The sequence below is a fragment of the Leptosomus discolor genome, chromosome 2 (genome assembly GCF_034619465.1).
Source record: "Leptosomus discolor isolate bLepDis1 chromosome 2, bLepDis1.hap2, whole genome shotgun sequence".
Classification (NCBI taxonomy): domain Eukaryota; kingdom Metazoa; phylum Chordata; class Aves; order Leptosomiformes; family Leptosomidae; genus Leptosomus; species Leptosomus discolor.
The window spans coordinates 101,317,897-101,340,176 of record NC_141392.1 but is presented as its reverse complement, the minus strand read 5'-3'; the positions used below and the strand labels follow the sequence as shown (position 1 = coordinate 101,340,176).

Here is a 22,280-nt window from a genome sequence, read left to right as displayed (position 1 = left end):
TGCTCCATTATAAAGTGACAGGAAGGAATTTTTTCCCCATTGTAAGCATTCAATCTCATTTACAACGCTCCCCACTCCTCTCATTTCTGTAGGCAAGCACCTGAAGACATGGAATTTAGTTTTTGTCTCTGATAATCTTAGATTTGCCTTTACCACAAACAGCCAAAGTGCAATACCTGCTTGGTCCAATTGCAACTCTGCTGAAATTTAAAGCAACAACAGTTTCTAGACAGACTTTCATCCACCCCATTCAGAACGACATAGACAGTGCCTAGTGCATACTCGCGTCACAGTTACTAACACCGTGTCAACAATAAAGATGAAGCATTAACACCAGCAAAAAGAAAATGGCTAGCACCCCCCCCCCCCCCCCAATATTCTCCTTGTAAATAACATGTCATCTTCTTTAGAGTAGGAAGAAGGGGGTGAGAGGAGGCACTCCATGCTTCTGAGATCTGCATTTCTTTTTCTAAAGTCTGTACACCTGGAAAGCAGTTGATTAGTAATTTAACACTTGGTGCACATAACCATGCTAGTAAAGAAAGCACATACAGGTATTTAATCCATAAAACCCATTCACTGACTTAGTTTCAAGTACACTAATTCCCTATGCATGTCCAAAATCCAAAAAGCTTACCTTGTACGCAGTACAACTCACTCTAAGCTCTCAGTAGCTTTGCCTTGAGATTATGTAGGTTTGTAGCCCCTCCTACAAAGCGAATTGCAAACAGTTCTCTGCCAATGGGAAACACCTATTTCTTAAACAAAGAAAAACAATTTGGTCTGTTTGGTCACTTCTCACCTACAGAAAATCCTGACTAATGCTGACTGTGTATAAACGTGAGATTCACGAGAGTTCACAGTCATTCTGTGCCAGCAGAAAATTGTATGCTTCCTATTTTCAGTGTTTGGCAACCTGATAGTTAAAATAATCGAAATGGCTGAAAAGCTCCCACAATTTAAAAAAATACTGTGATAGCAATCAACATTTCATTTTAATATTTTATGGTTTTTTTACTTTTAACAGATCGCCTCTTTACATAAGTCACAATAACAAATTCAGCTTGAATCCTTCATAAGCTTCCTTCCCTTCCTTAGCAATGGGGGATATTGCTTCAGGACATTTTTTCTGCTGAATTTCATTCCTGGACATATAAGATTTTTTCTGTTTCTGTCAAAAATGTTTCCCTGAGTTTGGCCTCATGAAAATGCACGCCAAAGGCAACCACAGGAGAGAGTGAATGAAGAGCGGCATCAGAAGACAAACTGCCCTCTGCACTCCTGACTCATTTCTTCTGATAACTCTGTTTACTTCAAAGAGTCAACAGACCATAAACTCCCATGCACCTTCCTGCCTGTCTAATCTAGCTGGTTAATATCATTGTAGATATCACCTGCAGGCAAGGTCAATGTGCTATAAAAATCTGCTGAATCACCCTGAACGTAACTGTGAGCTGGAATATTCTTCTTATATTACACAGGGAGGTTGTATGAATTGTAGTCTATCAAACAAAAAATGAGTTGTTACAGTACAGGGGGCTTTCTCATTCAGGTCCTTCCTGTAAATGTAGTTTGCTGCTGTGTAGCTGAAAATGATCCTCATCCCATCAGTCTCCACCACTGGTACCTATTAGTCCGATGTGTTCCAAGCTTGACAATTAAATAAGCTTAATTTTTTATTTAGAGCTAGAATCTCAGAAGGACAAGGCATCAAAACAGTCACCACTGCAATGTCTTGTCTTTTAGGAGGTGCCTAGTCCCCAAATGGAACACTCTATACCCTATACAGCACGGGAGGAGAGCCAGGCTTCACAGAAGGGGACCCTTCACTGACAGCACATCCTCTAGCCTCCACCTTCTGGTTCAGGCTCTTTTCTTTATTTCCCCCTGTTCTTCTTACATTTTGGGAGGTTCTCTCCAGCCTCTGAAAGACTGCAGCAGGGCTGAGTCACCTACACAGAGGTGTCCACACTGCTGTGCATGTTCCAGGGTGCCCGCTGGCCTCCAGCTACTGCTCCAGGGAGCCTGGCTCCGCAACCTTTGCCATGGCACAATGGCCAGCCCTGCAGAGGTGTCACAGAGAGCCCCAGGCACCTGTGCTAAGTGCACCAGAAGCCCACTCTTGGTATCGCTGTAGAAGAACAACCCGCCCACATTTTGTTTCCTGTTAACATCCAATCTGAAATAATTCATTCATATTTTATAACGAAACAGAACTCTGTATAAGAATGTTTTATTTGCTTGCTTGAGGAGTGACTGCTTTCCCCTCTAGGCTTCTAGGAGTGCTGACTTTTGCTGTTAGCACAGGTTTTTTTAAGAGCAGAAGATCTAACTACATTGCTGGAAGCAGTGTTTCCGGCATTGTTGGACAGACGTGACTTATGACCCAGAATCTAGGATAATGTGTGAGACTGAAGTTTCCCTGCATAGACATGTGCACTGAGGCATGTTTGGTAGTGTTTCACAAATCCAAACTCACTCTTCGGTAGCTTGGCTGGATTAATCATTTGTAGGCCTGGCCATGTGACTGCTCCTACAAGGACTTGACATTCACTGTACTGGAGGACTGCAAGGTAAGAAAACGTGACTTCAAGCATGAAAGTCAATCACAGTGTAGACAACTTGGGAAAACTCATCTCACATAACTGTGTAGACACCTACATCTAGCCCAGCTGTCTAGTCTCCTTTAAATAGGTCTAAATTCAGGTCTGAATTCAGGAGGAATCCTTCACCATACACTTGACCTACAGCTGATACCCGAACTACTTGAAAGAAGGCTGTCTCAGCTGAGGCAGTTAAAAGTTTACATTAAGCCAGTCCCTTCAGCCTTCCCCTAGGGGAGAGGAGTAGAAGTCTTCAGAGGGTGATTTATCTCAACATTGACATTTCTTACCCTGTCAGAGGAATTCATCAAGACTTCAGGCAAGTCCACTTCAACACGGTTACTACCCTAAATAAAAGTGAAAAATACAATGCAGTCTGTCTCCTAACTTAACAGGACTTTTGGAAATGTCACTTCACTGAGCTTGTAAAGTAGTTTGGAAAATGCTATAGAAGTGTGATTTGTATCTTGCATGCCTGAAGGCATCTGATCTCTTAAGAATGTCTTGGTCCAGATTGACCATCCAGGACTTGAAACTAGTGGAAATGTCCAAGATACCCTAATAACTTAAGAGTGAATATTCACCCCAGCTGCTGCTGTTGCCCACCAGCTTGTTTCCATTTAGCCTCTTCCTTTAAACTAATAAAGTATAAATATTTTTTTTTTTTAAATTGGGTTTTTTTCAGGCATGGTACTGATTTCTTGACAAAGCATTGGGAAGTGTTTTGTGTCATCAGGCTTTGCGAACTTTCCTCTCTATATGAAACATATCAGAATTATGTTAATTTGGGTTGGAGCTGTGTTCAAAATTAGGAGCCTATATTTGAAATGTACTTGCAAGGGGAATAGGTGCACGCACAAACTGTTGTGCCTTCTGGCGTTAGCAGGCGGGATGGGCACTGTAGAGAAGGGAGCCTCACCTGTGGCTAATGAGACCTCTTGGGATATACCCAGTCCTGCTTTGCTGCAGAAATAAAGTGCAGCTCCAGTGTTTCATATTATTTAAAACAAAGGTCCCATTTGTTCTTGTTTTTCCAAACTGGTGCTGCCCATCTTCAGCACACTTGAAAAGTGCAGCTCACAGATTATGTCCCATGAAACATTTCTCCACACTGAATCACACTCTCTGAACCCAGCAGCGTAAGGGTGCAATGTAAGTGTCTTATAAACCCTGGAATATGTTTACAGAAGATAGTCTTGGAGAGGGAAGAGAGAAAAAAGAAAGAAAATTACCTTTTCTCCAGTGATCCTCATGCTGACATAACACTTGGCTTCGGGTATGTGAAAGGCATTAGGTGTTTTCCCAAATATTTTGCAGAGCAAGTGGGTTACCTAGAAGCCAGCAGGTGTTCTCAGTGCTACTGAGCTTGCAATTTTTTTTTTTACAGCGATGTATTTTTGCCAGCAGTTCCTTGTATGACAGTTTGGATAACAAATGCAAGACCTTGCCTAAGCAAAACCAAAACAACACTGTGATATTCAGTGAAAATTAGTGACCATCTGTCTTTGCCTAACATCAGCAGCTCCTGCCATCCCCATATGAGGCAGCAAAGAGAAGGCTGTGAATGGGGTGTTACATGCTCACTGCTGCTTTTAGAGCTGTCTCTCCACATAATAGCATGTTAAGCTTTCAGATTTCCTTCTAGTTCCCTCTAGTTGGCTCACTTTCTCTCTCTCTCCTGCTTAGTTTGTAATCTTAGTTTGTGTCTGCTTGGCAAATTCCAAACTGTCTCACTTACCTGTGATTATTCCCTATTTTCCCCTCCATGCTTCCAGCCCCTGGACCTTTCTCCTTTCTGTATGTGATTCTCTCTCCATGGAGACAGTCAGTACGTAAGAACAGAAAGCAGCATGCAATTGACAAGCAGGCAGTATCAGGACTTCCAGAGCATTTCACACCTGAAAACCTTCTCTTCAACAGCTTTCCTTTTCTTTTCTCCATCAGCTAGCACAGAAAGGAATCTAATATTTATAGAATTTCAAGACTTTCTTAGATCACTACTAGTAATGATTTCAGAATCCTCCTCTCTGCAACCAGGATTAAGGGATTAACTTCCTGCAAGTATCCCTCCAAGCCCACTCAAGCAATAACGTGATACAAACCAGCATGACTCCACTCTAAGGTCACTTATGGCCTAATGCGAAGGTGCATTGACCATTTCAACATCTGACCTGCAGGTCCTCACTGTCCTGTGTGTGAGAGATGCCAGCCACTTAGCTCTGCTAACTGTTCCTCCAGCAGTTGTTGGGAATTTAAAGTGGAAACCAGTGGGAAAAACAACTCCTGTTTTGAAACCCAAGGTGGGCGTAGAAAGGAAGACTTGCACACCAAGTACCAGTAGTCTGTATTTATCTGACTTCTGCCAACAGTGACCTCCAGCCCTCTTGCTCCATGGAGCCTGGAACATGCCATAAGCCTTGTTAAACTGCTTGTGCTCTCTGCCACTGCAGTTTAAGCCGATGTACGTCCTAACCAGTGGGAAATGCAATAGTTTTTAACAGGTTTTTTTTTGTTTTAAGTTCTGGTTACAAAATAATAAAATTTTACAGAAGGGCCGTACCTCACACACACATGTGAATAACTCACATAAGTATATTTTCTACTTCAGTTTTATTTAGGCTTAAAGCATAAAGGTGCACTTTACAGAGTTCACTAGCACTCACTATTTGAGTTACGTGCATAAGCGCATACTTGCCCTCAGATGAATAAAGATGAGTTTCAGTGTTTGCAGGTCATAGCCAAAAAGCTACGCAATTGTATCTGACATAGTAGTAAAAGAATAAGTTGCCTCTGACAAAATGGAGAGCATTTTCAGTTAAAAACTCCACTTCATGTAGTTCCATCCTAACAGAAATAAGTAATTCACTATCCTTTTGTAGTCTGCTGCATGGGAGAGGCGTAGGGAATGCTTCAGAGTGAGAGATCTGAAAAGGAAGTTTGTACTTCTGTTTTCTTCCTACCAGGTTAATTTTCCAATATTTTTTTCTAATTTCCTTTTTCCTACACTTTTGTCATGACAATGTTAAGCATCAGGTTTGGTCACTGTCATCTGCTGGAACAAAGTTTCCTTCTATGCTGCATCAGGCCCCTTCACAAGTCAGTTACTGTCTGCTGTAAATGTATATAAACCCTAATATTTTTGCTTTTAAATCAGTAGAAGCTGAATCTCTGTTGCTCTGTGTTCTGTCCTACAGCTGTAGAAATAAACCACCTCTGCCTTACCTGACTGCAAAACAGATTGCATGCTTCTTCCATGAATCTTCGTTCTCAAGAGATAATATGTTTGTAACCTGCATGTGAAATGCTGGTAAAATCATACACAAGGATTGAAATAATTGATTTATGAAGAAAAATAATCAGTTTTGCAAGGAAAACTTTGCAGAGAGATCTTAAAAATTCCAATTTACCCACAGACCTTAATTTAAAGATGGTAACATTGACTGCATTTTGACCTTTTACAGAGGTGTAAGCAAGTGATGTAACAACCAGCTCACAGTAACCCCACTTTCACATTCAAAGCCCATCCTGTTGCTCAGCGTGGACAGGTAGCAGCCACACGGATTGCATGGAGATGTACATCGTTGCAGTAGCAGCTACTAGGGAGGGGCCGTCCCTGCACTGACAGGTATGCAGTGGCTTTCTTCTTGGGACAGCACAGAGGTGCCTGGTGACACAAGGTGGCAAGACACACCACAGCACTGCAGCCACACGGGCAGTTTGCCTATGGCATTGCCAACTGTTCACAAATAAGTTCAGGTACATTTAAAATCCAGTCTTCTGGATTTTACAGGAAAAGCAACTTCTTCCTGCAACTGCTTGAGACCTGCTGCTTTCATTTGCTAGGGAAGCAGGAGACAAAGCACCAACAGTGAAGGTGACACAGGGGAGGCTGGTAGCACAAAGCTGAGCCCTTGGGTGGCCTGGAGAATCACGGCTCAGAGCGCCCGGTGAGAGTGAGGCAGGCCAGCACAGGTCCCACGTGCTGGCACACTGGCTAAGAGAGGAGCCATCTCCAGAGGAGATCTTCCCAAGACCTCCTGTGACTCCCAGAGGGTTAGGCAGTCACCACCAGATAGGACTGACGGTGTTGTGAAGCAAGGTGCTGATGCCAGCCACAATGGCTGACATGGCTGTGCCTGGTGGCTCAGTATTTGGAGCAGAGATCCAGGGTAAAAGCAATCCATTCCTCCCTTCAGCCTGAGCTGACCCTGACATCAGACCTGGGAGTCTTTTGAGTGGCACATTCTTCATTGATCACATTTGACAAAAGTCACTTTCCAAGAAACCTTAAATAGCTTTTTAGGATACAGATAATGAGCACGACTCACTAAGTGATTAGTGAACTTACCAGCACGAGGAGAGGTTGATAAGAGAAATTTGGGCATCTTTTTTACACCTTTAATGCACCTGAGCTGTCCTAGCGGTGAAACCTGTGACTCTCTGTGACCGCACTCCTCCCTTCCCCATTTCCACTCCGTGAATCGCCTCCACCATTGCAGACACGCCTTGCTGGGAGGAGCTGTGACCATCTTGGTGTCACTGGTCCCACCACATTGCCACAAGGGTGGGTGGTGCCCCACAGTGCCACCCAAGCAGCAGCACCCCTAGGCTGCCTGCATTTCACTCTGTGCAAAGTGGCAGTTCAGGGTCAGGTTTTGCCCTCTGGAGTTCTCCGAAGATCACATCAAACACGAGGCAGTGCCAGGGCACGGGCGCTGGAAGATGCCGTCTGTGTTACTGAATCAACAGCAGCTCGCTCAGGGGTTAATGGTCTGAGCCCGATGCTCTCACCCAGGTGGCTCCCAGCCACAGTCAGTCCATGCCAGGGCCCAGCCACAACAGGCTGTTCAGATGTGGTTACACAGCTTTGGGTAATAAGGGAGTTTAGTAGCGTGTATGTGGCCTCAGAGCCAGGGAACGGAGCCTGGTGCTTCCTGGTTTATTAGGACAAAGATGTAGCTGGGTGTTGGTGTCCAGGACTGGGGCTAGGAAACAGCTGAGAGTTCCTCAAACAAACAAACACACAGAAAGTAACATGACCAAATACTGAATGTGAGTTATCGTCTGCTTGAGGATGTGGCTATGCCCTCCCCATCCTTTGAAGAGTTTCATCACATGAAGAGATGTACGGACTCTCGTGCACTGGGAACAATGAACTAAGGTGCCTGGAAGAATCACATTAGAAAGGTAGAGGAAGAAAACAATGGAACATTATAAGAGCTGATTCCTAGGCAATACCTGGGAAATGTGAGGAGACAAAGAGATTTGGCTTCGGTAATGATGGGTGAAACTGATATTAAGAAGTTTCAAACAATACTGTAAAAATAATGCAATATAAGTACCTACCAAATTGCTCTTGAAACAAGTCTACTTTTTTAAAGGGGAAGTGATTGAGTGAGTCTTCTCTTTCTTCTCTTCCATAGCTCTTATTCTGAAGCCTATTTTCATCCAGAAAATATCTTCAACAAGTTACATTCTGACAACACCAACACTGCATCAGTCTTTTTCCAAATTAATAAATTTCCCACCCTACAAATAGTTCTTTGCTTCCATTCTCTGTTTTTTCATATTTTGCTAAGAATTTGATATCAATAAAGGCAAATCTGCTGTCACATCACCAGAGTAATCAAAATGCTTTATTTCTGTTTTGGGCTTTTTTTACTATTGGTTTTAACTACAATAATACTAATTTACTGAGCTTCCTACTTCCTTTGGTTTGGGGTTTTTTTTTGAGGGGTATCAGTATTTTGGATCTCACTGAAGGTAGCAAGGCATTCATATCTTAAAAATCTTCACCACGGTTTCTACATAACGTTCATCTGGTGGGGGTTTCCTTGCGCTGCCAGGCTGCAGGAACTTCTTAATTGTAGGCATATTGCTCATTCTTATTTTAAAAGCCTACAAAATAAAAACAACAGAGTAAGAGAGAAATTCCAGCTACTCCAGTAGCTCTCTGCGCAGAACAACTGCTTCCCCCTGCTGCTAGAAGAGATCTTAACGTTCATTCAGATCTAGTGCCATCTACACAGTCTACTTCTGCCCAAAGGAAGGATCCAGCTGCTGCAAAAAGCTTGTTCTTACCAATGAAGACAGCATTGGAGCAGGCAATATCTAAATCTCTACTGCCTGAAAGGCAAAAATTCAATATCCGGGATCACCAGGGCATGGTTTTGAAGGTACGAACACACTAACCCAGCTCATGACCTTTTTCTTTTCATTGCTGGTTCTGATGGTGCAAACTACTGTGTGGGCAAACCACAATATATATTAACATGATTTCCATTTTTACTGCATTATATAAGTCCCTGAGCTCTGTTTGCATCTAGCATGGCCACTGTTGTCTTAGTGTCTCAGCAGTTCTAGGATTGCATGGGTGAAGGTGAAATGGCTGGAGGCATCCTTGGCTCAACTCGCTTGTCCAGTAGAGGCTTCTCGTACTGTGTTGTAGCCAAAATATCTACATAGGGCTGGCAGGTATAACACAGCCCCCTGGGGAGACCTATTCCCTTCTGGAGCAGTGGCTGGAGGCCAGGACTAAGATTAGGGAAGAGCTGGGCATCTCAGGTGGCAAGAGATACCCATGTTCAGGCAGCTGAGTCAAGGATCCTGACACATCTCATTGTACAGACAGTCAGAGAGGACTCACTGATGCAGATTGCAAGCTGATCAATCTTAGATACACAAGAACCTCTTCTAACAGTGGAGCTAAGGGAGAGGAGCTTCACAGAGCAACAGCCAGTTCTTGCTGGCAGATGTATGAATGTAATTTCCTTTTCCTTACAGGCACTGGAAGGATAAGGGGGAAATACAAGAAGGAGCAAGAAAAGTAAAAAGTGTGAAATAAGTAACCCTCAATTTTAGCAACTTTTTCCCTTCTGGCAATGAAGGAATCCCTCCATAATTCAAGTCATGGCTTCAACAGAACTGTGCCCATGCCTAGTGGCTAAGAGATCTTGTTAGAAGGTGGTAGCTAGAGGCAAGAATTACCTGAGGCTGCAAAGCTCCATATGGGATAAAATCTGACACACGTTACCACCCACTTTGTGGCTGAAGTGCCTCATTCTGTCATGCTAAATTCAGGCTTAAACTGTTGCGGTTGAGATATAAAATCTTTTTAAAAGAATTTAAAAAAAAAAAAATCAAGGCCCTTTTCCTTAACAGTTCCAAGGAGAAAACCTAACTGTGATAGTCTGATGCTGAACTGTTTCTTTTATTAACGGGAATAAAGACAAAGTCTTTAAGTGCACCCCTCAAATTAACAGTTTATAAGCACAAAGAAGCATGACCTCAAGCCTTGCATACTCAACCCAAATTTGCATTGCCTACACTGCTTTATTACCATGATTACAGGACATGGGAAGACTACTGAACACTATCTGCTTTTTTCCAGTCCTGGACTAAGCAGGTCCACCCTATCTCAGCTCTTAATGACTCCTGCAGGTCATGGCCCAGGCTTGCCCACACCCTGTACGCTATAGCACGCTGCATGCCTGGAGGCTTCTGATTTTTGGTGTCTCACAGCAGAAGTGCCTCACTTCTGCTTGGTTTCAGACTTTGTACATGGCACAAAGGCAGAGAATTCATCCTCGATTCTATCAAGTTGATTATTGAAAGAAAACTGTGGCTTAATGCTAAGACTTGAGTTTCTAGTCATACTAGGCAGAAGAGAAGTTACTGGGATCCCAAAATTGTAATACCAGCCAGTACAGAAAATTGCACACCGTACCTTATTCTAATGTGTCCACTGCATCATGGACTTCATTTGTTATCTGGTATTAGATAGCATCCACTGACAGGAAGCAGGAAAATGAAAACAGGGCAGCTCAGATCAGGGATTCCCTTGGAACGACATTAATTTATTTCTACTGAGGAGGCATATACCACTCAAAGAAGGATAGGCATACCTGAACAGGGTTAGTCAGGAGCACAGTGTCTTACAACATACCAATTAAATCAATTCCCTCTCCTGCTTGATGTTAAACAAACATACCATAGTGACAGTTCCTCAAAGAGCCCACACTCCTGATTTACATAGCATGGAGAGATGATCACTTCAGGATTGCCCTCTAGCTCCTGAATACAGGCGTGCTCAATAACAAAATTACCTGCAATTGAGGAAACCCTGACAGCACAGCAGGTATTTTCTCCTCCACTGCTAAAATGGCTTCAATTAGCTGAACATCTGCCCAGCTGAATTTGTTGCCCACAAGGAAGTCTTGGCCATGTTGTTTCAAAACCTGTAGAAGACAAGAGAATGTGGGCTGCAGATGAGAATGGGACATATGATGCCTGCCAGCTAAGCCGTAGAGCTGAACAGCGATTATATCCGAAACTTAAGGGTGGAGTTTTCAGCTGGAAGCTGTGACCCTAAATCACTTTATTGTTGTTGGGAAAAAAATGTGAAGTCTTGTAGTACACAGGCTACAAACTTTGGTCACTCAGTAATGATGAATGATAATAGGCATTGCGAACAGGGACAAAACCTAAGTAGGCTTAGACATAGGGATAATGGAGGAACTAAAGAGTAGCTTAGAGAATTCTTAAAATTGCCATTTAGATATTTAATTTAAAGGTATGTCCAATGTTGACAGCAGGAAGCAAACTTAGAAATGCAGAATTACTATAGCTAACCAAAGAAAATCCCTACCTTTGGGAATAAGTTATTACAGTCATAAGAACTTCTGGGATGTTCAGCCTTTATTATTGTTTTCCATCAAAACTAGAAGAATGTTACAAATGTTGCCAAATTTCTGAGTCATATGGGTTTGGTTTGTTGTTTTCAGAAGTAGGATGTGCAGAAATCTATGACTGTTGTTTTACTAAAGTACTCCTAATCTCTCTACCTGATTTATTTGCAAGGGATTTTTACGTTCTTCTAATGAAAATGTTCAAACCGAAATTAAGTATAGCAGAGAGATGTGCTCTAAACAAATATAAGTGCAGAACTATCCCCTCAATGAAAAAAAAAAGAAATCATATGTGCTTGCTTTTACTGTAGTGAAAAGTTTCGCTGTATAGCTGAGAACATACTGCTTTGTTTGCTTTGTAAGTGTTGAAATACCACACAGCCCTGACAACACAAGCCAACAAATAGAGAAAACTTGCTGCTCTATCTCCCCTTCTTTGAGAGAGCCAAGAAAACTGAGGGTTTGGAACTGACCTGCGCTACAAACATGTTCTTATTTTGGAGAACATATTTGATAATTGTAAATACAAGTTTCATAAGCACAACTACACTGTCACTTACCTTTTCAAAGACTGGGAAGTACCTCTTAGTTGCCCTCTCCTTAATCAAGTCAAGACTTTTCTCCTTTGCCTCAGGTGGAGAGAAAGGAAACATCAAAATCATTTGCATCAGATCTGTTACTCCTTCCACATACATGTCAATCCTGTTGGTGGGGGGGAAGACAGTAGAAAAGAACACAGTAGTTATTTCATCTGTTTTCCAATTAACTATGGCAATTTATAGGAATTTTATATCACCACCATAGCGCCAATTTTCACAGCCAAAACTAAACATAAACTAAAGCTGAATGTTTTTTAAAAGGACTAAAAGCTTATTTCTGTTCAGCAGCATTTCAGAAGCAGTGGTTAAAACTTAAGCAAAGGCTAGAGTCCTCACTTTTTATTGTGTTAGCCTTTCTCATGCCTTTCTACTGGATTTACAGGATTGAATTTGTTATATGCAATGCAGCTATCAAATAACAGATTACTTATTAAGTGAAAGGAGGTGTTACAGTACAGGGCTCTCTCCTTCAGGTCTTTCCCATAGAGGTTGTATTTCCCTGCTATGTAGCTGAGGATGGCTCTGGTCTGCACCATCTTCATCCCATCGATCTCAACCAGGGGCACTTGCTGGAACATCAGGACTCCATCTAGGGTGGAAAGTTGAGGGAAAGCTTGTTAGTTCCTCCTAGACTGCTAGCTGTACAGGAGAATGAGAGACTGAGCATGTTTCTTTTGTGGTGTAGGAGACCATTGATGTCTTGCCCTTACTGTGAAACTCCATGCAGTAAGCTAACATTGTGGGAAAGATCAAATATTGACTAGCCTGCAACACACTTTTGTAGCTAGGTCATCACAGTGCAGCTGGGCCCCTTGCTTTACAGCATTGCCAGAGCTTCACTGGCTGATGGAAGCTGGCACCACCTGCACCTTTGCACTTCTGGACCCTGCCTCATGCTGGCAGGAAAAGCCTGAACCGGCACTTTCAACCCAAGGGATCAGAGGAGAATAAATATCTCTGTTAAATCTGAACTTAAAAAAAAAAAAAAAAATTCAATTGTTTTGAATGCAGATCGGTTCCCTGTCAGGGCCATATACACATGAGTAGGAACAACAAGAGGGGTAGTACCACAGCAAGGCTGAGCTACTAGGATAAAGAAAGAGGACAGGCCACATTAAACACTGTGAAACTACAGAGTTAGAGGCAGGGACTGTGACAGCAGTTGCTGTTTAAGTAAGTTTTACACAGTCACTCCAGGGACAAGATTTTGAGAGTCCCCATAGATTTTCATTACAGGCCTATCATCAGTGTCATTCCACAGGTCTTTGTAATACCATTTTCTTCTGGTGCTGGTAGGAGCATTTGTATGAGCCTTCAGTGAGGCAGCTCTGAGAGCTAAGCTGACAGAGGGGTTCGGCATAGCAGTCAGTCTTTGCTAGACCAGTTTTCTGCTGGACTAATTCACTGTCTTTGGAGATACTCCCTCCTCCACTTACACATTAAGGTCATTCGGAGAACAATCCCGCCCTGTTAAAATCACAGCAAAACTCAAAATCCAACTAGACAGCTGCCACATTGCATTGCTCAAAGTCAATAATTTATTTTAATTGCTCAATTTTAATTTGTTCAGTGAATCCTTCTTTCAGGTTTAAGGGTTCATTTTAACAGGCACATCTGTTTGCTTTTTTCTCCACAGAGCTATTAAACTACTTTGCTAGTCTAGAATTAATAAACATTCTTCACTCATTCTATATTATTTATTTACAGGTAAAATTCAGAGAGCAGTTCTCTCTGCAGCAACGAACAGCTTGTGTTTGTTTCTTGTAAACATTCACAGAAAGATTGTGTGTCTTCATGTCTTTCCAGAACATAGCTTTGCAGCTTAAGGAAGAAATATTACTTGGTGTCTATCTAGCAGAAACACGGTAGAATGACAAAACTAACAGCTCTGCAAGGATATTTTTCAGCAGAAAGAGCTGAAGTGAAAAATAAAATCTGACTTTCTGGCCCTTGACAAAAAGCGATGCAGCAAATGTGAGTGAACTGAATGCATGGTTTGTTTCTTATCTACAGAAAAGAGGGATTTCTCTTGTAGGACCAGTTGAGAACTGCTTCTCCTGGCTTTGCAGTGAGAACCGCTTCACATAATCACTGCATAGAATATATATGTAGGATTAAAAGTAGTTTGCCAGTTGTTTTTCAGATTGGATTGTGCTGTCAGAAGGTGATCTGTGGAGCATACTTAAAAAACAGTCATCTAGACCTACTGTTTGCCTATTGTGTTTGTCACCAACCAGCAGAGCTTGTTGATACCCAGGTAGCAACTTGGGCAACCTGTAGCTGAAGAGATTGAGCCAAGCTAGTCATCTCTCAGGCCAACAGGTACAGGTCTGGCCAGGTCAATGTTATTTAACCCTCTTGGCCTCCAAAACAGCTATCTGTCTGCAAGCTGCCTGTTGGGAAGAGCCGCTGGCCCAGACTTCGTCCTGGACACTGCTGGGGCATTGCTTAGGAGATCATCAGCTGTCATGGGCCAAAGTCACGCCTGGACTGTTCTAACAATGTGGTGGTGTCTAAAGACAGGATACCCTGGCAAAAAGCATGTTGGTAGGGAGAGAAAAAAATTAAAGAGAGAGGTAATGTAGGGTTATCCATGGTCAGTCCTGCCCTGCACAACTGGCAGCATTCCAGAGGTCCCTTTATCAGGATAACTAATTTGTCTTTCTTCCACCATTTTATTAAACCCCACATTTTTCTTTGTGTTCTCACCTTATTAAGATCAATATATATATATACACATTAGTGCCTTTGATCTTCTTCATAAAACTTCCCTAACCTTTTAATCACCATTTAATTCTTCTCACTGCATATGGATAAGCTTGGATGCTGTATCCAGGATTGTACCACTCTGTCTGGATTAATTAGTTCTGTGAAGCAAATTCAGATTTGGGCTTTCACTACCTGAGCTATCATATTTAGAGCTATAACTGATGTCTTTACAATGCACTGCCCTCCCACATTGTTGGATTCCCAGCCAGCTGGATCAGCAAATTTAAATTTGATCTTCTTGATACCACTTCTATTTTTATTTTTGTTCATTTTAGTTTTCCTGTCAGAATTTCGTTAAACACAGCTTTTCCTTTCTGAGCAAGCAGTCAGAATGCAGCTGAGTCCTCTTCCAAGTCTCCTAGTATGTCTTGGCAAGCTCAGTCTGCTGTGAGGTTTCTCTTACATGTCTTGGGCAGCAGGTGAACTGTGAGGCAGTTGCACTCAGTAGTGTTCCTCACAGTCCCAACTCCTTCCCCACCCCGGCAGCAAGGTCTTATCCTTCGAGGGTGGCTGTGGAAGGGTTCACTGCTGGATTTCTTCTGGCCAAATACCAAGGGCAGTGGCTTGGGTTATGCACTGGTGTTTGGGAACTCATCTCATTCACAAGGTTGACATGAATCATTTGTGGCTTTGACCATGTCAGATTTTCTGCAGGCCTCCCCACTGGCTCCATTTAACTGGGGGAAGCTTCATGGCTCAGGTTTATCCTGCTTCGGACTGTCACTAGTGTGTTTGCACAGAGCCTAGCACAAAGGAAAACTGGCTTTTGTGGGGATTTTGATGCCATGCCGGCCTTTCATTTAGAGGCTTACCTCACTGAGGTTCAGAACCAATATACAGGTACATCTATACTAGTCAACAACAGTTCAGACCAGCTGGCACAGAATGACAACATTCATTCTATTCATCTCTCTCTGCCTATAGAGCATGGTGGTCACATCTAAATCACAGAATCACAGAATGATAGGAGTTGGAAGGGACCTCTGGAGATCATCTAGTCCAACCCCCCTGCTAAAGCAGGTTCACCCAGAGCAGGTTGCACAGGACTACATCCAGGCAGGTTTTGAATATCTCCAGTGGAGACTCCACAACCTCCCTGGGCAGCCTGTTCCAGCACTCTGTCACCCTCAAAGTCAAGAACTTTTTCCTCATGTTCACGTGGAACTTCCTGTGCTCCAGTTTGTGCCCGTTGCCCCTTGTCCTGTCACTGGGCACCACTGAAGAGAGCCTGGCCCCATCCTCTTGACTCCCACCCTTTAAATGTTTATAAGTATTGACAAGGGCCCCTCTCAGTCTTCTCCTCTCCAGGCTAAACAGACCCAGGTCTCTCAGCCTTTTCTCATAAAAGAGATGTTCTAGTCCCATAATCATCTTATTAGCCCTCCACTCTCTCCAGTAGTTCCCTGTCCCTCCTGAACTCAGGAGCCCAGAACTGGACACAGCACTCCAGATGTGGCCTCACCAGGGCAGAGTAGAAGGGGAGGAGAACCTCCCTAGACCTGTTGGCCACACTCTTCTTAATGCTCCCCAGGGCACCATCGGCCTTCTTGGCCACAAGGGCACATTGCTGGCTCATGGCCAATTTGTTGTCTACCACAGCTCCCAGGTCCTTCTCCGCAGAGCTGCTCTCCAGCAGGTTGACCCTCAGCCTGTACTGGTGCGTGGGGTTATTCCTCCCCAAGTGCAGGACCCTACACTTGCCTTTATTGAACCTCATTAGGTTCCTCCCTGCCCAGCTCTCCAGCCTGTCCAGGTCTCACTGAATGGCAGCACAGCCTTCTGGTGTGTCAGCCACTCCTCCCAGTTTAGTATTGTCAGCAAAGTGGCTGAGGGTGCGCTCTGTCCCTTCATCCAGGTCGTTGATGAATATGTTGAACAAGACTGGACTCAGTACTGACCCCTGGGGAACACCACTAGTTACAGGCCTCCCGCTGGACTCAGCACCACTGATCACAACTCTGAGCTCTGTCCTTCATCCAGTTAAATGACATCTTGGAAACAGCCTTTGGCCTGGGACAACTCCCAAATGATGTCTAGGGATTGCTTCGGGGTGTGCTATTTGCCCTAGACCAAAAATGTGCCAGGAACCATGCTAACAGTTCAACAGCACAGACAATGAAGTTGCATTAAACAAGAATGTTTGCTACCCCTGGTTAATGTACTACAGATGCACTACTTCTTTGTACTACACAGAAGCTATGGCTTTTAGCTTACAGGAGTTGTTTGGAACCAGAAAGAATAGGTTACTCAAAACTAGTATTTCAGTATTCTAGATGTGCGTCTAGAAGTTTGCACTGGTTTAAATAAACTAATTTTAAACCACAGATTTAGCTAAATTGGAGCAATTTTTTGAGGGAGTAAGCCTCCGGTGTCAGGATTCTTACCTTTGATTAACTTTTCATACTGCTCTCTTGTTTCCAAAAAAATTTCTTCAAACTGGAAAAGGAGCAAGAATAGTGTTACTGTTGTGGTTTAACACCAGCTGGCAACTAAGCACCACACAGCCACTCGTTCACTCCTCCCTCCCCGCCCTGGTAGGAGGGGAAAGAGAAATGGAAAAAACCCAAACTTGTGCATTGAGATATGAACAGTTTAATGACTGAAATAAAAATAAAATACAATAATAATAATTGCAATGAAAAGGTGCACCGTTGTGGTAGCAATTGGCACCTAGTGTTCTTCAATGCTCCGCAGCCCCACAATAGAAGGGTTCTCCAAGAGACTAGGCAAGGCAGACAGCTGCTTAATTTCCTCCATCTCCAAAGCAGATATACTGAAAGTCCACCAGCTTTTGGGTTCTTGAAATACCCTCTTCTGAGGTAATCTGTGCCAAAGATGCATGGAGCCTCTGGGCCAGTCGCAATGAGGTGTTTTTGCCACTTATTCCCAGTTAGACTTACTTCAGCCTCCAGTACAGTCAGCTGTTGGGACCCCCCGTCACAGCAGAAATATAAATGGGTTCTGCCCCTTTATAACTTGATGGCATTAGGGTACATTGTGCACTGGTATCTACTAAGCCTTATATTCCTGTGGGTCTGATGTGCCAGGCCATCAGATCCACACAGTCCAGTAAACCTGGTTGTCCCTCTCCTCACCTGGCTGGAGGTAAGGCCCCTCTAATACTGGCCATAGGATTCTCAACTAATTTCTTGTAAAAACAGATCAGAATTCCTTTCCATAGGATCAGGAGTAAGATCAGCCCTTCCACTCTGTCTGGGAAATGGCCCACTTGAGACTGGAGCAGCAATCTTCCTGGAAGAACCCCATTTGTGATTGTTTTTTCCTTGCAATTCATGTACCCATGCCTCTAGGATCAAGGTAGGCTTTTCATCCACTTTCTCGTGTCCTCTCTGTGGTCCCACAGGTAAAACTACAGGGTACCCTGTGGCGTGTACCTTCTATATTCTCTCTTGAGCAGAGGAATGCTTACTTCTAATAGTTGAGATACTGGTCTGTACAAGTGGAGAGTAGGACATAGCCTCTTTGAGTTGCTGGAACTCCCAGAACAAGTTTTCAGATAGCTTCTCCACAGCCAACATGCCGGGTCCTTGTATGGAGGAAGAGAAATTTTCTTCGCATTGCTGGAGTTGACAAGTCACTTCATCCACTGTTGGTGCCTCTTCATCTTTCCAGGTCAGTACTGCAAATGAGTTGGCATACGACAATGGTGCACGCCACACACTTCCACAACATGGGTCATGTGCATTGGAATTTGTCTAGATCTGTGGGTAACTGTGCATTATTTGGGTCCTGATAAATTATCTCTAACACAGCTAATTCCCTCAGGTACTAGATACCTCTCTCCATGGTGGTTCACTTGCCTGGGTGACATATAACATCTCCCTTGAATGAGTACTTTTCCTTCACACTTGGCAGAAGTCACCTCCAAAAGCTGAGGGCTTGTGTCTGCTCTCCAATTGCCTTGTCAATGACCCTTCCCTAGGAAGTGATCCTAGCTACTTGGCTTCCCTACCTTCTAATTCCAGGCTACTAGCCCTGGTATCCCAGCATCAGAGCAGCCAGGTGACAATGTGCTCACCTGGACAACGGCTGAAATCTTGTCACATATCCCGCAGCTCACTCAGGGATCAGGATCAAGTGTTTACCTCTTGTTCTGCTCTTCCTCCTGTTCTTGTGATGGCCCTGCTTCATCCTCCTTTACTAAATGAGCTGACTTTTGTGTCCATTTCTTCTTGTGTATAGGGGCGACTGATACTGGCACTGGTTGATTTTCTGGTTCAGCTGCATCAACCATCGCTGGGGACTGGGTAGCCACAGTGCCTGTTGCCGGGATTGATCTTTCAGTGATATTCTTACCTTGTTGTCTAACCCTAAACAAGACCTGAATCACTTTTGGTTCCTAGCAATAGGACCGTGCTGGTTTCAACATTCCAAGATTCTCAAACATTATTGTAATTAGCCTGGCAGAGAAGGGAAAAATGTGGAAAGATATCTCCTCCATAGGTTGACTCCCCGAGGAGAAAAGGTGAAAGATGTAATTATTAATCGTTTCCGACAGATGGCTCCCATAGTACAGAGGTGACAGCAATACGGAGTGCAAGCACCAGACTGGTTTCAGCACCAGCAATTCTATCCCATCATAAACCAGTGTTATGAAGAACAAAAACCCGATAACCCTAGCCCAGTTCCCACAGGTGATAAACAGCACAACAAGGAGCATATGCTGCAAGTAAGGTATTATATAACGCAACTTTAAGAACATCAAATTTGAGAGCAAATAAATCAACATTGTGACCAGTGATTATTGAACTAATATAATGAATGTTTATAACAAATTTGTTCTAATATGGTGCAGTCAGATTTGTTGTTATCTCAACCCATCGAGCCCCACATTTGGCACCAAAAAGGACAGTCGAGGTCTAGCCCCAGCCAGCAACTAAGCACCAAGCAGCTGCTCACTCACTGCCCCAGCAGGATGGGGACGAGAACTGGAAAAAATAAAACTCATGGGTTGAGATAAGAACAGTTTACTAATTTAAATAAAAATAAAATATTATAATAATAGTCCAAAGGAAGGTAGCAAAAAGAGAGAAATAAAACCCAAGAAAGACAAGTGAAGCACAATGCAATTGCTCACCACCCACTAACCAATGCCCGAGCAGCGATCCACTCCTCCTAGCCAACTCCCCCCAGCTTATATACCGAGCATGACCTCCTATGGTATGGAATATCCCTTTGGCTTGTTCAGGTCAGCTGTCCTGGCCATGCTCCCTCCCAGCTTCTTGTGCACCTGCTTGCTGACAGTGCACGGGAAACTGAAAAATCCTTGACTTAGGATAAACACTAGTTAAGAACAGCTAAAATATCAGCATGCTATCCACATTATTATCACACTGAAACATGGCACTGTACCAGATACTAGTACTGCGCAACTGGGGAAAGTACCAGAACATTACATCATCTGAGTTGGGCCAAAATGGAAAAGTACCTGACGGAAGTCAATTATCTTGGACCCTATAGTGACCCCAAGTGAGACCCTGTGAGTTCTCCTGGAACCCAGTGGGCTGTGACCAGTACCTCCCCTGAGTTGGCACACCTCTCAGGCACCTCTGATGACTGGTCAGAAATCATCCTTCACAAGGATCAATCACCTCCCGTTGAGGGATGTAAATGCATTGTAAGTATTTACTCCAAAACTCAAAAAGGGAAATTCTAACTGTAGGCTAGCCTCTTACCTCCACCTCTCTACCTACCTATGTGTTCATCTGTCTGTGTGTGTTTGTGTTATATACATATAGGCTTTAATTTAGGATACCTTGTAGTAAGTTAAGGTGAATCTTGTCATTCTCGAATCTTGTCATTCTCAAATCTGTAACTAAGTTGCTGTTTTAGTCATAACATATTCTACTAAATTACCTTATTAAACTTTAAATTTGTTAATGATAAAGAACTGCTAAAATTCAACCTTTTTGATCTACTTCACACCACCAGTAAAATTCAAATTGTTACTAAATCATAACGGTGTGAAAATATTTCAACCGCAACGCAAGATAGCTACAAACACGCAGTGCCACTGGCCAAGTGAATCTAGCCACCCTCTTGCGCCCATTTTTCCTCCACATGGATGTTAAATTGTTCCTTACTGGGGCCAGTTGAAAACACCAGTCTGGAACACCATAGCGAGTGTCAACTAACCTCCACACCAGCTGCTGCCAACAGCCATCGTACGGGCTCCATTCGCCCTCTTCCATTACAGTAGGTAAGCCTCGGCTTCCCCGACATGCTTCTGAGCTCCTGGTTCCCTGAAAAATATTAAGCAGAAAACAGCATCTCATAAAACTGTTGTAAGTATCATCATTTTGACAGGAGAGAGACACTTTTTTTTCCTCACTATCCCTGTTGAAGTATAAACTTAATTCGATTTAGAACATAATAGGAGAGATGGACCAGTGACACCACACAGCCTAGGAAAGATGTGCAGATCTGTAAAGCCTTCTCCAGCGCTACTAGGGAGGTTTGTTATGATTATAAGCAAACACAGACATGTTTAAACAAGTGTTATGAGTCCTGAGCTACAGGGGGAACCTTACTGCATTTTAAGACAATTATACAAAGCCACTGAAAATCCTACCACATCCTCCAGGAAGTTACTCACTTACCTTCATTGCCATCATCCTCACTGAAAAGACGAAAAGAAGAAGAGGAAAACGTGTTTTACTGGCAGGCTGAAATTTGTCTAGCTTTGTTTGCCAGATGTCAGAGTGCGTTTTGCAGCTTGACTTGCCATCCACTTCTTTCCTCAAGTAGGGGCAAATGAATTGTTAATCTCCCCTTTATTCCACAAACCAGGCTGAGCATCCTTGGTGGTCCTATTGAATGGCTACAGCCTGTTTCCTTGCTGCTTACCACAGCCTTGAGGTGTCCCTCAAAGCCAGATGTGGAACCTAGCTGCGTTGGCTTCAGGTGCCCCCATAAGTATCCCCCAGGGCACTGGGCACCTGCATGCCCGGGGGACTGGCACATCAGAGGCTGTCTGAAGCTTGCTATAACAGCACACCTCTCTGCTCCATGAGCAACAGAGTGTGTGGCAGAGCCAACACGTCTGTATTGAGCTGTTTCATACACAGGGACAACCAGCTGGACTATCTGGGCTGACACTTGGGTACAAGTGTTTGCAAATCCAGGCCTTAGTTTGTCTGTGCTCCATTGTGCCAATTACTAAAGAAATAGGACTGTCATTCCCCTTCACAAAGATGTTAGTATCATACACTAATGATAGGGGAGGAAAAAAAAAAAAAAAGCTTAAAAATGGGTATCCTAAGCGTGTCCCAATGGTTTGGGAATGAGAGTAGAGTGCCTGATTTAAAAAAATAATTACCACAGTTTTCTCAGAGCTAGAAGCCAAAGCTGTAACATCACATCTGTCACACTTTGCCTCCACAGGACATTTCCCATTTGAATCAGGTTTAGTACACTCTAGTGATGTGTTTTCTTCAAGTCACAATGCTCTGTAAGTGTACTTAAAATAAAGTACGTTTGGAATGTATTTTGCTAAAACTTGATTTTAAACAACAGTCACATTGAGAGTTCTCCCTTGAGCAATTCTGGTAAAAAACAAGTCATGTTACTACAATAGAGCATGCAAATAGCTGTTGCTAATT

The 22,280-nt window shown here is 43.3% G+C and overlaps 1 protein-coding gene across 1 annotated transcript; it reads right to left on the bottom strand.

Moving 5' to 3' along the window:
* Positions 1-8,212: 8,212 nt before the first annotated feature.
* Positions 8,213-20,922, bottom strand: LOC104341134 (glutathione S-transferase 3). Its single transcript, XM_009962167.2, has 6 exons — positions 20,815-20,922; positions 17,043-17,094; positions 12,346-12,478; positions 11,851-11,992; positions 10,709-10,840; positions 8,213-8,501 (listed from the first exon to the last, which is right to left on the bottom strand). The coding sequence occupies exons 1-6, from the start codon at positions 20,899-20,901 to the stop codon at positions 8,379-8,381; spliced, it is 669 nt and encodes a 222-aa protein (XP_009960469.2). The 5' UTR covers positions 20,902-20,922; the 3' UTR covers positions 8,213-8,378.
* Positions 20,923-22,280: the final 1,358 nt, after the last annotated feature.

Bases quoted from the DNA above. Each gene is read 5' to 3' on its own strand.
- LOC104341134 (XM_009962167.2), bottom strand. From the start codon at position 20,901: ATGTCGGGGAAGCCGAGGCTTACCTACTGTAATGGAAGAGGGCGAATG. The intron at 17,095-20,814 runs GTTAGTTGACAC...CTCCTTTTCCAG, and splicing joins TGGCAGCAGCTGGTGTGGAG to TTTGAAGAAATTTTTTTGGA. The intron at 10,841-11,850 runs GTAAGTGACAGT...TGTCTTCTACAG, and splicing joins ACTTCCCAGTCTTTGAAAAG to GTTTTGAAACAACATGGCCA.